The sequence below is a fragment of the Gobius niger genome (assembly GCF_951799975.1).
Source record: "Gobius niger genome assembly, chromosome: 24".
Classification (NCBI taxonomy): Eukaryota; Metazoa; Chordata; class Actinopteri; order Gobiiformes; family Gobiidae; genus Gobius; species Gobius niger.
Window position 1 is genome coordinate 5394174 of NC_136875.1, and position 16608 is coordinate 5410781.

The 16608-nt window shown below is 39.6% G+C and overlaps 1 protein-coding gene across 1 annotated transcript; it reads left to right on the forward strand.

Annotated features, from left to right (window-relative positions):
* Positions 1–686: 686 nt before the first annotated feature.
* Positions 687–14890, forward strand: myl9b (myosin, light chain 9b, regulatory). Its single transcript, XM_079582230.1, has 4 exons — positions 687–818; positions 8525–8720; positions 10826–10987; positions 14331–14890. Exons 2-4 carry the CDS (start codon positions 8537–8539, stop codon positions 14504–14506), a joined length of 522 nt encoding a protein of 173 aa, XP_079438356.1. The 5' UTR covers positions 687–818; positions 8525–8536; the 3' UTR covers positions 14507–14890.
* The last annotated feature ends 1718 nt before the right edge of the window (positions 14891–16608 follow it).

The window sequence follows — 16608 nt, forward strand, 5'->3', positions numbered from 1 at the left end:
CAATTTTGAAAAAATGTAAATTTTCTCTAATTATTCAAAAACTACTTTAACAAACGCTGAAATATGAACATAGTTTTCTACTAAATAAAGATACAAAGACATGGGGCGGAGCAAAGTGGTTCAACAGCCCATAAATACATAAATAACGGAGAATGCTAACTTGATGCTACATGTTAGCATCGGGCTAATGCTAACGGTTAGCATGAAATAAGACGATGATTATTACTTGATTATTACTTACGACATCTAACCATATTACCGAAGGATTCAAACCTGTCATATAGGCTACACTTTAAAGATAAGAGGCTTTATTGTAAAGTAAACGAGCAGCCAAGGAATGTAGCGGATATCTTTATTGCCCCATTTCCCCATCCTCCTCATGTCTATTTATGGAAATCCATAGGCCTATTCTGTATAACTGCATCTCTCTCCCTCTCCCTCTCTCTCTCACGCTCGTTCCTCCAGCGCGTGTGTTTGGCGTCGCCTTCTCTAAATAAGGCAGAATAATCGTGCCTCCTGTTGCCTCCTTAGACAATCCCCCTCCTCCCTCCAGACATCCCCGGGCCGAGGCGAGAGGAGCGGGCCCACGGCGGCCGGAGCGCATTCCTTCACCTTGTATGGAGAAGCGCTCCGAGGTTCGGTCAGCCTTTGTGTCGGACAGAGGAGGCTCTCCATTGGCCCGGGCGCGCGGAGTGGGAGGGGACCAAAGCGGAATTCTCTAAACAAACTTTCGCGAGTGCAGACGGCCCAGCTCCTGCGCCACGGCTGCTGCGTCTGGACTGAGGGAGTTTGACAAGTCTCTGTTGTCTGTGCTGAAGGTAAGGCTGTTCTCTCTGATCGTAGCCCGGATTTCACCCGGTTTTAGGCGACAAGAGAGGAGAAGAGGTGAGGAATGATTTGGAATGAGGGGAGAGAGGATGGAGAGAGATGACATTTTCTACATAGATTTTGGCAACAACAAAAAAAATACAAACAACAACAAAGAAACCATAGTGTGTTTTCATGTCTGAGAATTTAAGTTGATGACATTTCATGCATCCACGAGACTACTACTACTGCTACTACTACTACTACAGGGCTACTATTTCTACTTAGGCGAGACACTGCAGGTGAATAGGGGAAAAAATGTATATTCACAGATATAAATTTGAAGCTTTTGCTGTCGATCACTGGCATAATTGTGAGAAAAAAATACATGGCAAGTTTTCTGTCATTTTATCTTTTCATATAAGAACAAGGTGTTTTATGCCTAAAAATGCCCCAAATTTCCCATCTTTTCGGCGACGAAATCTGAATAATTTATAAAGCTACATTCAAATGTATGGTTTCATTTTATTGATGAATGAGTTACCAAGACTTTTTCAGAGGGGATTTTGGATTTCTTGTTTAGTTTTAAAATAAGCTGTTTTTTAGTGTAAAAAATTGTAAAAATAAAATTTTCGCCTTATTTTTTGACATTTAAAACTCAATAAATGGGGCTTAGGGATTAGATAATAAAAAATCCCTCTGAAAAAATCTTCCAAATATTGTTCAGTCCAAGGCTGGAAAATTTGAAGTCTTTAGGTCCGACTGACGTGGACATAGTGTCGCCACAATGACAGAAAAATGTGTTTTGAGAAAAAGGCCCTTGAAATTGCATTCTCCCATATAAGTCTATGGGGGAACATTGAATCAGCGCAATGTTTAAACATGTTATTGTGAAGATTAGGCATATTTTCTGTTTCCGGGTGAAAGCTTATATGTTCAGAGACCAATTTGGCCCAAAACCTGAAAACTGAAAAAATTTAGTTTTGCCTGTAGTGTCTCCCCTTAAAATATCCAAAGTCTGAAGTTTTCCGTGGGACAGAATGGGAATATATATATAGGGATAAACAGGGAATTAACATAGTCCAACATATGGAGGTGAGGGACAGGAGGGTGTTAGCCAAGGACAACACCTCCCACCCACTGCACGGGACTGTAGAAGAGCTGAGCAGCTCTCTCAGTGGAAGACTGAGACACCCTCAGTGCAGGACAGAGCGCTACCGCAAAGCCTTCATCCCCACGGCTGTCAGACTGTGCAATAAGACTGTGAAGTAACATGTGCAATAATCTCTGTATCAGCTGCACTTTATTCCCTGTACCAGCATCACTTATTGGCATCCTGCACTAGGACTGTAACTTTACACCCCGATATTTTACTTATGTGACCTGTTCTAGTTTTTATGTAGTAGTAGTAGTAGTAGTTTATTCGGTCAGTTCATTCCTTTAAACGTAAATACATTTCCAATTCTTTGTGTACAACACGACCGAAAGGGTTTAGGCTGAAGTGAAAACTTATAACGCCTAACCCAGTTTACAGACTTCCACGAGAGAAAAAACAAAACAAAACACAAACATTAATAACGAACAATATCAAGTGTTAAACAGAAGAGAAAAAAACATGTATCTGAAGTTAGTAACATAAATTTCAATATTCCAACAAATATGTATACATACATTTGTTTTAAGTTAATTTAGTTGAAACCAAATCATGTCATCATTATTATTTTGTATTTCTTTTTCTTACTTTATTCATCCTAAGCTTATATAGTCTTGAATTTTAGTCGCTTTAAACAACTTTTTGAAAGCTTTGACTGTTTGGGACAGTTTTAACTGATCTTCCAGGTCGTTCCACAGATTAACACCTCTTACAGAAATAAATCCACTCTTTTTATTCTTTTTAGCTTTTGCTTTTTTGAAAATAGCAGTTCCTCGGAGGTTATACTGACTTTTCCTGTGTTCGAAAAGCTTTATCCTATTTTTATTGTTGTTGCTCACCTATTGTTGTATTTCTGCTTTGCTTGTTGTTCATGGGATTCCTCGTGTTTATTCTATTTAACTGGTTGCACATTTTCCTGTCTGTTTTTGCACAACTCTGAGTGATCTTCTTGAACGCCGACTGTAACAAGTGAATTTCTCCATTGTGAGATCAATAAAGGATTATCTTATCTTATCTTATTTTCATAGAGATACAGTGGGGCAAAAAAAGTATTTGGTCATAGACTTCCTAGTCCCATTATGTTCCCTTTCCAGAAGAAGAATAGCATTTTGTCCTCCGGTTTTCTGAGGGTTTCTACAGTAAAATGTGAATACAGAGAGTGGACATGATGAGGAATAATGATCCAGTGAGAGTTTGGCATCACATCACACGGCTTTGTTATAATCTTTCCCCCTGCACTTTGCTCAATGTGTTTTGTCAAGTGCTCTATAAATAAAGTTGGATCGGATTGGATTTCCAAAAGGAGCACATATGGCATTCTGTATGAGCACATGTAGAGGCAACTGTGTCCTCAAATTGCAATATTTAATGATTGCGATATTTAATAATTGTGATCTTCGATAATTAATAATTGATCATCGTAATATTTGATATACGATATTTGTTAATCGTGATATTTGATAGTTGCGATATTTGATAATCACAATATTTGACAATCGCGATATTTGGTAATCGAGACATTTTGATAATTGCAATATTTGAAAATTGCAGTGTTTGATGATTGGAATACTTGATAATAGGAATATTTGATAATTGCAATCTGATAATCGTAATATTGGATAATTGTTTTATTTGGTAATTGCGATATTTGATAATCGTAATATTTGATCATTGTTATATTTGATCATTGTTATATTTGATAATTGCGATATTTGATAATCACAATATTTGACAATCGCGATATTTGGTAATCGAGACATTTTAATAATAGCAATGTTTGATAATTGCAGTGTTTGATGATTGGAATACTTGATAATAGAAATATTTAATAATTGCAATCTTTGATAATCGTAATATTTGATCATTGTTATATTTGGCAATTGCGATATTTGATAATCACAATATTTGACAATCGCGATATTTGGTAATCGAGACATTTTAATAATTGCAATATTTGAAAATTGCCATGTTTGATGATTGGAATACTTGATAATAGAAATATTTAATAATTGCAATCTTTGATAATCGGAATATTTGATAATTGTTATATTTGGCAATTGCGATATTTGATAATAGCAATGTTTGATAATTACAGTTTTTGATGATTAGAATACTTGATAATAGAGATATTCAATAATTGCAAATTTGATAACTGAACTTTAATATCGCAATATATTGGTCCATTGAACTCTCACATTCTCTTTTTTTTGGTTTCTCTAAAAATAAGGCCAAAATGTATTTTAACAAAGAACAAAACGTGACTAAAAGTACCCATGTGTTTTAGCTTCAGATTGTGATATTGATATTGTCTCACCTGATGTTGCAATAACAATACTTTGGCGATGTACTACTGCTCATGACTAATCCACTGCTCCTGGTGTTACTGTTGTTACGAGCTGTTGAGACATGCCCTTTGCAAACTTACTTATTCACTGATAATAGCAATGTCACTAATAAGATCAGGGACAACAGTTGTGGATGTTCCTTTTGGATATGGGCGAATGGAGACGGGCTCCTTACTCCTGCTGAGGGAGGCGCTCACTCCGTTCTACCGTCGGGACATTTACAGTGCATTGAAATGAAATGACGTAACCCTGAACTGTGCTATCAGGGAGCTAACCGGAGCTCTCAGGGAACACAGGGCCTTTGTCAGTCACAAACAAATGGCGTTGGCAGAGAAGGAGAAGTGTGATACTGCAAACACAGACAGCAGGGAAATACTGTATGACAGGGGCGGGACTGGGACTGGGAAAACAGCCCCGGACTCTGGTCAGCCTGGCCCAAATTAGCGTAAATGCGACACTTCCACAAATACATATGTTAAACCTCTGACCGAGAGCATTTTCTCCAGTTCGACTTTACCCAAATCTAAAGGCTTCTTGACTGGAGAGCAACACTGTAACGCCTCATTTGAAAGCTAAAATCTAGAAAAGCCATGGTAGCTTTTTGTCACGTTGTTGCTGCATTTTTGTCATGTTTTTGTTGCTTTTTCATTACTTTTTTGTGGCTTTTTGGCGTGTTTTCGTTACTTTTTTGTCACTTTTCTGTCACTTTTTTGTCACTTTTTCGGTGTGTTTCCGTCTCTTGTTTTTCGGGTTTTTTTTTCATGTTTTTGTTGCTTTTTCATTACTTTTTTTGTGGCTTTTTGGCGTGTTTTCGTTACTTTTTTGTCACTTTTCTGTCACTTTTTTGTCACTTTTTCGGTGTGTTTTCGTCTCTTGTTTTTCGGGGGGGTTTTTTCGTGTTATTGTTGTTTTCTCATCGCTTTTTTCATTGCTTTGCCGTCACGTTTTCGTCACATTTTGTTGTGTTTTTGTCACTTTTTTGTTGCTTTTCCAGCACATTTTTGTTCTTGGATGCTTTTCTTTTAAGCTTTTAGATTTGGGTAAAGCTCGGTTACGCCCAGGTGTAAGGGTATGAGAATGGACATATGGCCAGTCCGCCCCTGCTGTATGATGGTTTCTGTTATGAACGATAAGGTGTGCATGTTTTTGATGACGTTGCTTGGAAACGAACACAGTTTAGCTTTTCATTATGTAGGAGCCTACTTTTGGATGTGACTAAACTGGAATCATCCAAAGGGATTAGTCATAGATATGTTGACCTAGTTTACTCCTGCTTCAGTCCTGGTCTAGTCCTGGTTTAGTCCCGGTTTAGTCCCAGTTTAGTCCCGGTTTCATCCTGGTTTTAATTCCTAGTTTCGCCCAGTTTAAGTCCTGGTTTGCACCTGGTTTGTTCTTATTCCATGCTCAAGTGTTTTTGAGCTCCATGATCTTCCAGGGACCGCCTTTGTGCCATTGAAACAGAATGTTATCAGAGGAACTGACCTTTTCCGGGCTCCATATTATTGTTCCTAGTTTCAGACTTCTTCTAAATCTGGCACCAAACTCAGTGTATTTATCTAGGGAATTTGGCTTCATGTAATTGTAGCTTTCTCGACACGGTGGCGTAGCAGCTTACTTCCTCCCAGCAAAAAGGTCTACTGTTTAATCCCGGGCCTGGAGGGAGTGTGGAGTTTGGAAGTTGATTGTCCCTGAGTCTGCAGGTGTTGGTATCCTCTGGGTGCTTGGAAAGATCTTTAGATGCAGCTCTGTAGAGAACAGTTTTCTTCATGAAATCATCAATGTCAATTCCACTATTATGATTATGCACAGAGTTTGATCAAAATAAGTGCCCACTGTGTATCTTCGATTTAGATTGAGCCATGACAGAGTGGAACATTAATTGAACAGCCAGAACAGCTCTTGCAGCTTTGTTTTGATCATCATGTAACTTTCAGAGGGTTCTGAGAGGCAGAGTACAACACTTAAAGGCACACCGTGTAGAATTTTGCTTATAAATAAAATAGAAATACTCGCATTTGTTTTATGGTAGATCATTCATCATTGAAAAATTACCTCATAAATTATTATTTAGTTTTTATTTTATTATTATTGCTATTATCATTTTGTTTGATTTGATTGCATCTACTCTGCTGTTTTCTGTTCTGTTTTTCTTGGACATTTTGAGGACCCCCATGAAAACGAGATGATTCATCTCTTGGGGCTGATCCTCTAATAAAATGTTCATAAATAAATAAATGTACAAACAAACATGTGTTTTTGCTCAGCTCTCCTATATAAGACATGACTGTAACTTTATCAGGAGTGGGTAAGTCTCCAGCTCGTCTCCATGGAGATGTGACTAAAGTCAGTGGAATTTGAGATTAAAATACGTCCTCATCTAAACCCATTCTTTGATTATTCCCTGCAGTAATAGTATTTTTCTGTGTCGAGCTGGTCAATAGGAGCATGTTTTGCACTAATGGCAACCGTATAGTCCTAAATGTTACGCAGTGTCACTTTAAGAACAATATGGTGACATTGTTTTGACACAGCAATGGCACGTCCAAACTGTATTTCTAAACAAGGCTATATATAAAATTAGCACATACTTACAACACACTCCAGAGCAGCAGGCGGCGCTGTGTGCAGGTGTACGGTCAATGCCGCTGACTCACCGCAAGGAAGAATCTTTGTCCCTGTTGTTTTGCCTCACATGCAGGTGGGACAAGTTCAAATCAACAGCACCAAACATTAAAATGACTGGTGCTTTCGGCTTAGCGATGGGATTCATGGCTCTTTAATGGGAGCCGATGGGAACAACCAACTCTCTCAGTCGATTTTCCCGTTTATTTTTTATTTGTCGGTTAACGATTATTTATTGAGAGAAGATATGACCCTAAAGAAAGTGAGGTTTGTTTCATGGCGAGGGTTTAAGCTAACAGTTGCATTATTGAAGGATTACATTTTGTTTTTGTCTTGTCTCAGTGTCTCTGAGAGTGAATGTCTGGTGGTGATCATTGAACTGTTTGGTTTGGAGCAGTATCCAAACACACGCCGCAGAAACCCCATGTATGGCACTGGGGCAGAAACACAGGCTGACAGGGCCGTTATTACTGCGCAGATAAGCAACACAACCCAGAGCTGTTTTACATGGAGCGCTCTCTTTATATGGACAGGCTTTGAATACTGCGCTCGGACGGAGATGTATCATATATGAGCGGGAGGAGGGGCGGGAGCGCAGAAACAAGCTTGTAAACATGAGTGAATGCAATTTGTCTTCTCGCCGTGTGAGTGTTTGGCACGTCCATGAGCACTAATGTCTTCAGAACTTCAGAACATGTTTGTAGAGATCTAAACTACAGGGTTAGCGGCTTTTACACTGAATGGAGACGCCTGAGGATTCCAGATGCAGAGGACAGTTTATCACTAAACACTGGAGACCTAACTACAAATGCAGTGTTGTGTAACATTGTATACACTGTGGACACATCCTGCAAAATAAAATAAAATAAAGTCAAATAGGGCTGCTCGATTATTGAAAAAATAATAATCACGATTATTTTTGTCATAATTGAAATCACGATTATTCAAACGATTATTTGTTGCCTTTAAAAAAAAGTATATCTTTATTTTATTTATTTATTAATCAAAACACTATGATGATATTTTATGTTTTTCTGGACAGTCATAAAAGTACAAATGATTTCAAGTACGCGTTGATTAAGGAGAGGTCCCTGTTTCACACCTGCCCCCTGCTGGCCGGCCCTCACACCTGCGCAAGCAAACTGAGCAGCGCGGCCTGATGACATCATCACACAGCAGTGTTTGTTTTTATGTTATATATATATTAAAAGCTTGAGCCATGGGACGTGAAAAGCGAAGGAAAAATAATCCCAGCGGCCTGAAATAACGCAAGTCTGTTTTACAAGAAAAAATTGAAAAAAAATTGAAAAAGAAAAAAATAATATTGAGCAAAAAATATATATATTATAATCGATTTTTTGCGATTATGCTAATTTTGTAATCGTTCACTGTTGTAATCGAAATCGTTATCGAATTTCGATTAATTGCACAGCCCTAAAGTCAAATTAGTTGGGTAAAAGTTTAGGTAGCACTGGTCAAACAAAAGTCCAATACAAGTAAAAGTAGCGCAGTAAAACTACTACTTAAGTTAAAGTACGGAAGTATTTGCCTGTAAAAATTCAAGTGAATGAATATGAATGTCCTCTTTTGCCCACAGTAAACCGCCATCATGTCGAGCAAACGCGCCAAGGGGAAGACCACGAAGAAGCGCCCGCAGCGCGCCACCTCCAACGTGTTCGCCATGTTCGACCAGTCCCAGATCCAGGAGTTTAAAGAGGCTTTCAACATGATCGACCAGAACAGAGACGGCTTCATCGACAAGGAGGACCTGCACGACATGCTCGCCTCGCTGGGTATGTACTACTACTGCTACTACTACTACTACTGCTACTACTACTACTACTACTACTGTTGTGGCCACTACAACTACTGATCATTGACTATAAATAACGAATCCGGAGGTTCCTTGCTCTAAGTCAGGGGTGTCCAAAGTGCGGCCCGGGGGCCAAATGCGGCCCTCAGACCAATTTTTGGTGGCCCTCTGCCTTTTTGCTGAATCGGGACACATCATCAGAGATAGTCCTTTTTATTTGAAATGTAATAATTCCACACAATTCTAACCTAACAACTAACCTTTTACTGTGAGACTGAGCTGGCATGAAGGTTTTGAGCAGAAACAAAGGTGTGGGGCGCAATTTAAACCTCTGCTAGTCAAAGGTTTTGCGGCACTGACCACCGATCTATGGCCCTTCACCCTGTGTACGCTTCAGTATGCGGCCCCACAGGAAAAAAGTTTGGACACAGACTTGTCATTCTGATGTTGTTCCTTTCATAATTCATAGCTTTATATTTATGAATGAAGTTATTTAATAATGAAGTTGGATACAAAAACCATGACAACAACGTTACTATCATAGAATTCTTACCTGTCACCTGCCTCAACTTTAAAGTATTGCTGGGTTTCAGGTGACATCACAGCGTTCTAAAGACCCATGACATTATAAAGAGGCAAAATTACTTTATATTTGAGGACATTTTTGGTCTTGTACAGGGAGATCATGTACCCAATGACTGATATTAATGATAATTGTTGTAATTCATAAATTTTCTTTATAGATACCACTTGTGAAAGTGTAATAGAGTTAATAAGAAACACTGGCTCCTGCCCCCACTAGGTCCTGTGACATCCAGTGTTAAATTTGACAACATATTTTATTTTAGTTTTAGTCTTAGTCTTTTGACTAAAATGTAATTTAATTTTAGTTGAGATTTAGTCAAAAAAATCTTTTCAATTTTAGTCTAGTTTTAGTCGCCTAAAATTGCATGTAAATTTAGTCGACAAAAATTAAGACTAATTTAGTCGTCTTTGAATTTATAATATTCATTATAATCATATTTAATCTTGTTCCTCTGCTTCATGGAGCTGCTCCACATGAACAAAGCTCAGACCTGTTCATTTGGCAGTGAATTTAAATGATCTGAGGCTCTTTCAGACGCTCAATAGAAGTTTGGATGATTTTAGTCTCTCCATTTTAATTTAGTCTTATTTTAGTCGAATAAAATATCTGGACATAGTTTTAGTCTCATAAGAAACTTTTAATTTAGTTTTAGTCCAATTTTAGTCGTCAAAAATATCACTTTGACTAAAATTAAGACTAAATATTACAGTCGACAAAATTAACACTGGCGACATCATCACAATCGAGAACCTGGAACTCAGCGATCGGCTCTTTAGAATGTTATGATGTACGGTTAAGAATTCCATCATAGTAACTATGCTAACCGTCAAAATGTTGATTTCTTTCATTTGGGTTTTTGGCTGATATATCCATCATTACTGGAAGAATCCACACAAAGCGGATACGCTCACAAAGTTCAGGGTCTTCTCTGTCAGCACGTATGAACTAAGGTGAAATTATTTTCCTATAAAAGTGTCCAAAAGTGGTGACAATATTCAAAAACATTTGTGTTATGTTGTTCAGTAGAAAGGACTTCCAGCCACTAGATGAATGTGGCAGGTTTGTGAATCCAATCAATATCAATTAAGGATCAATTTCAACATTTGTCAATTTTCCTTTTGGACATTTCTTCCAAAAACGGTTCTCTCATAGAGCTGTACTGGCCCCTGCCCTCCATCTGACACTACCAAATTCTAGAACGTGAACCCAACCTATTAGCTTAATAAACAAGCAAAAAAAGACAACACCTCTCACACGTGTTCTAGACTAATTGTTGTGAATCCGCTGCAAACAGCAGAGGGCGCTGTGACTGTTCTGGAGGCACTGTGCCCCTTTGGTCAGTAGCTTTAGTGGATGATATGCCTCCCTTATCCTTTTGTATTTCACATGCCTCTGCTTTACTGACAAGTCCCAAAGAGATCGTTCTGTGACTGGTGGTCTATTGCTGCTTCTCTGTCGTATACAAGGTGTCTGACTGTGACTGTGTTGTGTGAGTGCAGGTAAGAACCCCTCAGATGAGTACTTGGAGGGCATGATGAGCGAGGCCCCGGGCCCCATCAACTTCACCATGTTCCTGACCATGTTCGGGGAACGGCTCAACGGCACCGACCCGGAGGACGTCATCCGGAACGCCTTCGCCTGCTTCGACGAGGAGGGCTCCGGTCAGTCTGCTGCGGGAACACACACACATGCAACAACAAGTGCTAAAGTTAAGGCGCCATACGTAGACCACAACCCTCCTCTCCCTCGCCCCTCATGAGGAAATACTGAAATACTCTACGACTGAGCCCGAGCGTTTCCAGACCCTCCCGTAGATCCCGATTGTTCACTTGAGTTCATTAGACGCTCGTCTCGGTCGGAGTTCATAGCGAGACAGAGTTGAGACATTCTTCTTCTTCTTCTTCTTCTTCTTCTTCTTCTTCTTCTTCTTCTTCTTCTTCTTCTTCTTCTTCTTCTTCTTCCCCTCCTTCTCCTCCTCCTCCTCCTCCAGCTCCTTCTTCTCCTTCTCCTCCTCCTCCTTCTTCTTCTTCTTCTTCTCCTTCTTCTTCTTCTTCTCCTCCTCCTCCTCCTTCTTCTTCTTCTTCTTCTTCTTCTCCTCCTCCTCCTCCTTCTTCTTCTTCTTCTTCTTCTCCTCCTCCTCCTCCTTCTTCTTCTTCTCCTCCTCCTCCTCCTTCTTCTTCTCCTTCTTCTCCTCCTCCTTCTTCTCCTCCTCCTTCTTCTTCTTCTCCTTCTTCTTCTTCTTCTTCTTCTTCTCCTTCTTCTTCTTCTTCTTCTTCTTCTTCTTCTTCTTCTTCTCCTCCTCCTCCTCCTTCTTCTTCTCCTTCTTCTCCTCCTCCTTCTTCTCCTCCTCCTTCTTCTCCTCCTCCTTCTTCTTCTTCTCCTTCTTCTTCTTCTTCTTCTTCTTCTCCTTCTTCTCCTCCTCCTCCTCCTCCTCCTCCTCCTCCTCCTCCTTCTTCTTCTTCTTCTTCTTCTTCTCTTCTCTTCTCTGGCCTGTTACACCGGGACAGTCCAAGTTTTGAAGCCTGTGCCCATCTCCCCTTAGATTTCTCCAAAACCATTGATCTGTCCCAGTTTAATACATGGTCTGTCCCACTTGTCCCAGTTTTTCACCAGTGCAACACCGGAAGCAGCGTTGTTTTTACTTGAAACTGACTTCTGGTCATGTTTGATGCACGCATGACATTAAGGTTCCAAAGCTCAAAAGTCCATGGACAGTTCTACCATTCATTTTGGGGAGAGTCCATTGTGTCCTGGTTTTTATTGTGGAATATCTGGTCACCCTAGATGAGAACATGGCGGATCGCCGATGCTAACACTGCTAACCCTGACCTTCTGACACAACTGTTGCATTTTAAATGTAGATGGTGACAAATGAAGTTTAACGTCTTAACCCCCGCCTTAACCAAGCTCATTTTCTCCAGTTCGGCTTTACCCAAATCTAAAAGCTTCTCCGTTGGAGAGTTTTACAGCCTCTAGGCCAGTGTTAATTTCGTCGACTAAAATATTTAGTCTTAATTTTAGTCAAAGTGATGTTTTTGACGACTAAAATTGGACAAAAACTAAATTAAAAGTTTTTTCATGAGACTAAAACTATGACTAAAATGTCCTGATGTTTTAGTCGACTAAAATAAGACTAAAAAAAAATGAAAGGGAGAGACTAAAATCATCCAAGCTTCAATTCATAGTCTGAAAGAGCCTCAGATCATGTAAATTCTCTGCTAAAGGATCAGCTCTGAGCTTTGTTCATGTGGAAGCAGCTCCATGAAGCAGAAGAGCTTTATTAAATATGATTATAATACATATTATAAAAGCAAAGCCGACTAAATTAGTCTTAAATTTAGTCGACTAAAACTAGACTAAAATTGAAAAGATTTTTTTGACTAAATCTAAAATCGACTAAAATTAAACTACATTTTAGTCAAAAGAATAAAACTAAATTAAAATATGTTGTCAAAATGAACACTGCTCTAGGCCAGTGCACTGCCTCATTTGAAAGCCTACAAAACCTACAGACCTACAAAACTGATAATAAAATAATATTTTTTGTTGAGTTATCGTCACTCTCGTCATTACTTTTTTGCTTTTTCACCGCTTTTTGTTGCGTTTTAGTAACTTTTTTTGTTGCGTTGTGTTTTTTTTAACTTTTTTTTTTATCACTAACTAATTACTAAACTAAGCTATTTTTTGGTCATTTTTATCACGTTTTTGTCACTCTTTTGGAACTTTTTGTTTTTTCGTTTTCATCCTCATTATCATTGCTCTGTTGATGCTTTTTGTGAAGAACTTTTAGATTTGGGTAATCGCCGAACTGGAGAAAATGTGTTGGGTTAGGGTGGGGGTCAGGGCTGGACTGGCACAAAAAATCGGCCCGGGGTCATATTCAATGCAATAGTCGAGGTGATGAGCAAAACAATAAACCCTTGGCTTGAACTAAAACAGTATAAGCTACAAATCGAGGACAATAGTTGCATTTTGTTTCTGCCGAATTCAAGCTAACACCTCACAGCACTCAACACTGTAATCTTGTCATTTATAACTTGACGGAACTTTTGTAAAATGACTTAACAATCTTAAAATGGGCGTTCCGTTAATGAAGTTCCACTCGCGACTGCAACACAAATAAACTTCTCAAAACCAACCAAATGATCCCACTGTAGATGAAGATGAAAAGGTAAAACTCACCACAGAGTTACAGAGGTGTGGAGTGAGAATAGAAGTCCCAAAAAGGCCAAACATTGTAAATCCTTTCAATGGAAACTAGAAGATTTACAAACTGCACTGACGACGAGGGGCAAGACAGAGTCACCTGACAACTCCCAGCATGCACTTCTTTGCGAACATTTGTCTAAAATGTATAAAAAAATAGAGGTCTAAGGTTCTGTGGGTCCTGGAGGGAGTTACAATAAACTATTTCCTCTTATATTCACAATGTGAGGGGCATGAGTGTTATGTCCCAGAGGCCCATTGCTCATTATACAAGATTATCTGGGAACCATGACTCAAGAAAGCGTGTCACTAGAGGGGTATAAAAGGCGTCACATCCCTCTAGTGGAGAAGTTGTGTAATTACATAAATGTAATGATAGAGATTCTGAAGGCTTTTGTTAATTGTGGGCCGGTGTCAGGTATTATGGGCCTTATTTCGGTGTGATTGGCCTATCCGGCCCGAAAGTGCGTCGGCCCACCGGGAAAACTCCCGAATCTCCCGATGGCCAGTCCAGCCCTGGTGGGGGTTAAGGGGTTAATCTGCTATAGGAAAATAAACTTATTGCCGCAGCTTTAAACAGCTCAGTGCTACCTCCACGGCACTGCCAGGAAATGGATCGATAAGCGCTCACAGTGCTTTTCGATCAAACGAGTGTGAAACATCTATTTAAGCTTGTCCGGACCAATCACGACGGGATTAGACCAGATTTTCCACATTACTGACCATGAAGGTGGTGGGTTCGAGTCCAGAAGAAGAGATTTCTCTCCTCTTAAAAAAAAAAAACGTTTTCTTTGGCAGGAGTCATCCACGAGGACCACCTGAGGGAGCTGCTGACCACCATGGGGGACCGCTTCACGGACGAGGAGGTGGACGAGCTGTTCAGGGAGGCGCCCATCGACAAGAAGGGCAACTTCAACTACGCCGAGTTCACGCGGATCCTCAAGCACGGCGCCAAAGACAAGGACGACGAGTGAGGAGAGCCCGGAACGGCGCCCCCTGGAGTCGCTGCACTCGGGCGCAGCTGCAGATTCACAAACCTCACATGCGCATAAGCCCGGCGCGTTTCCAAACAGCGCCGTCTGTCTAACCGAGAGCCTTCAAACCCACAAACCGCTTAAGCTCACCCTTAATTCTACCCGAACCTTTGACAGTGAAGGTTTGATTTAAATTCAAAATCAGCGCACAAAAAGAGTATGTTTTAGGTTGTTTTCTACAGTAGGAATAGATAGAAACAGCTAGACAATCAGTGAAATCTTTCAATCATTCAATTGGCGGTCCGCGGGCCAGATCCGGCCCACCAAGTAATCTTGTCGGGCCCAAATTTCAGAGGGGGGTAGAGTAGCCAAAACATTTACTAAAGTAAGAGAAATGACACTTTAAAAATCACATCTTCTCAAGCAGAAGTAAAAAGAAGTGGCCCAAATAAATGCTTGAATTTCAATTTTAGTAACAATATTCTGACAAAAATGATCAAATTACTTTTTCCATATACAATAAAGGCTTGCTTTGAATATAAACATATCTTCCTTTCGTCTGGAGAACTGGTGAGATTTATTCAGATTCAGACAAAGTTGCAGGTTTTGCTGTGTTTGTCTATGGAACTCTCAACCGTTTTGATCAGTTGGCTGTGGTTCAAGCTCATTTCTAACATCCCAGCTTGTGAAAAATATATTTAACTGTGATCCTCTTGTGTGTACTAATTCCTGTTGAAGGTGCACTGCAAAAAGTACCCTAATAAAAGGGGAAAAAATCTTAAAATAAGACGTTTTGTCTTGTTTTAAGGAAAAAATTCTGCCAATGGGGTCAGCATTTTTTTCTTGCCAAGAATTCTTTTTTCTAGAATATTTTTCTTATCATAAAACAAGAAAGAAACACTAAATTTAAGCAAATAAATCGCTAGAATTAAGCAAAATGTCATCAGGAAATGGAATAATTTAAGGAAAACATTCTTATTTAGTGAAAAATTGTGGGTATTTTACTTTAATGTTGCTTGATTTAAGTAAAATTTTCTAAATTACACACATTTTTTAACAAAATGTTCTTAATAAATACTAATATTTATACCCATCTCCATGATGTGGAGCCAGGCTGATGGTCAGAATCTGGAGGATTGAGGCTGGAGGATTCCCCTATTGTACATGTTTTTAGTGGTAGACTCAGGGAGAACATGCTCCACACAGAAAGGCCCCGTCCTGGTGGGAATTGAACCCAGGACCTGTGACCTGTGAAGCTGAGGCTCTAACCGCTGTGCCACCGAGCCGCCCACTTTAAAGAATGGAATGTATTATCTCTCTGTGAGAATCAGTTCTTACATTAAGAGTGGTTGTGTCTTATTTTTTCTTAAAATAAGAAAAAATATTCTTTGTCTAAAACTGAAGAAGATTCAAAAAGTTTTTCCTTCTCGTTACAAGAAAAATTAGCATGTTTGTTTTTAGCAAATACGTATATCTGAACAAGAAATGGCTAGATTTTATTTCCTAAAATAAGATTTTTTTTCAAGAAAACTTTGCTCGGCAAAACATTATTACTTTTTAGGGAAAAAATAAAAACTTATTTCTTAAAGTAAGACATTTTTTACTTGCTTAGAATCCACTTTTTGCAGTGTGCCAACACAATGGACGAGACTGCCAGCAGAATCCGATCGAAAAGGGTTATTCTTTTGGGATGGAGGAACAGTTGGGGGTTACTTGCTTGGGCTGGAGGTATGGTGGGCCGTATGGGGAAGCACAGAGCGAGGATAAATCAAGAAGTGAGAACATTTCAGAAGTAGCAAGAAAGTTGAAGGGGATTGTTTTGTGTCACCTGGAAAGTGGGATGGCCGTGGGCTTTCGCTGAACGAAGGTGGATTACTCGACTCTGGGTGGTGCCAGGTAGAGGCTGAAGGAGGTCCAAAACAGGTGGGGAAAAGTGGGAGGGACCTAAAGGAGGGCGAGTAGAGGATTTGAGCCCTTTTTCCCCCAATGGCCGTGTTTGACAAGCGTATATCAACCAAAAGTCGGGCATGACGCAAACAGATTGAGAACCATCGTTGTCGTTTTCGATCATCCCTCGGTCCAGACTCTACACGCAAGGTTTT

Bases quoted from the DNA above. Each gene is read 5' to 3' on its own strand.
- myl9b (XM_079582230.1), top strand. From the start codon at position 8,537: ATGTCGAGCAAACGCGCCAAGGGGAAGACCACGAAGAAGCGCCCGCAG. The intron at 8,721-10,825 runs GTATGTACTACT...GTGTGAGTGCAG, and splicing joins CGACATGCTCGCCTCGCTGG to GTAAGAACCCCTCAGATGAG. The intron at 10,988-14,330 runs GTCAGTCTGCTG...TTTCTTTGGCAG, and splicing joins CTTCGACGAGGAGGGCTCCG to GAGTCATCCACGAGGACCAC.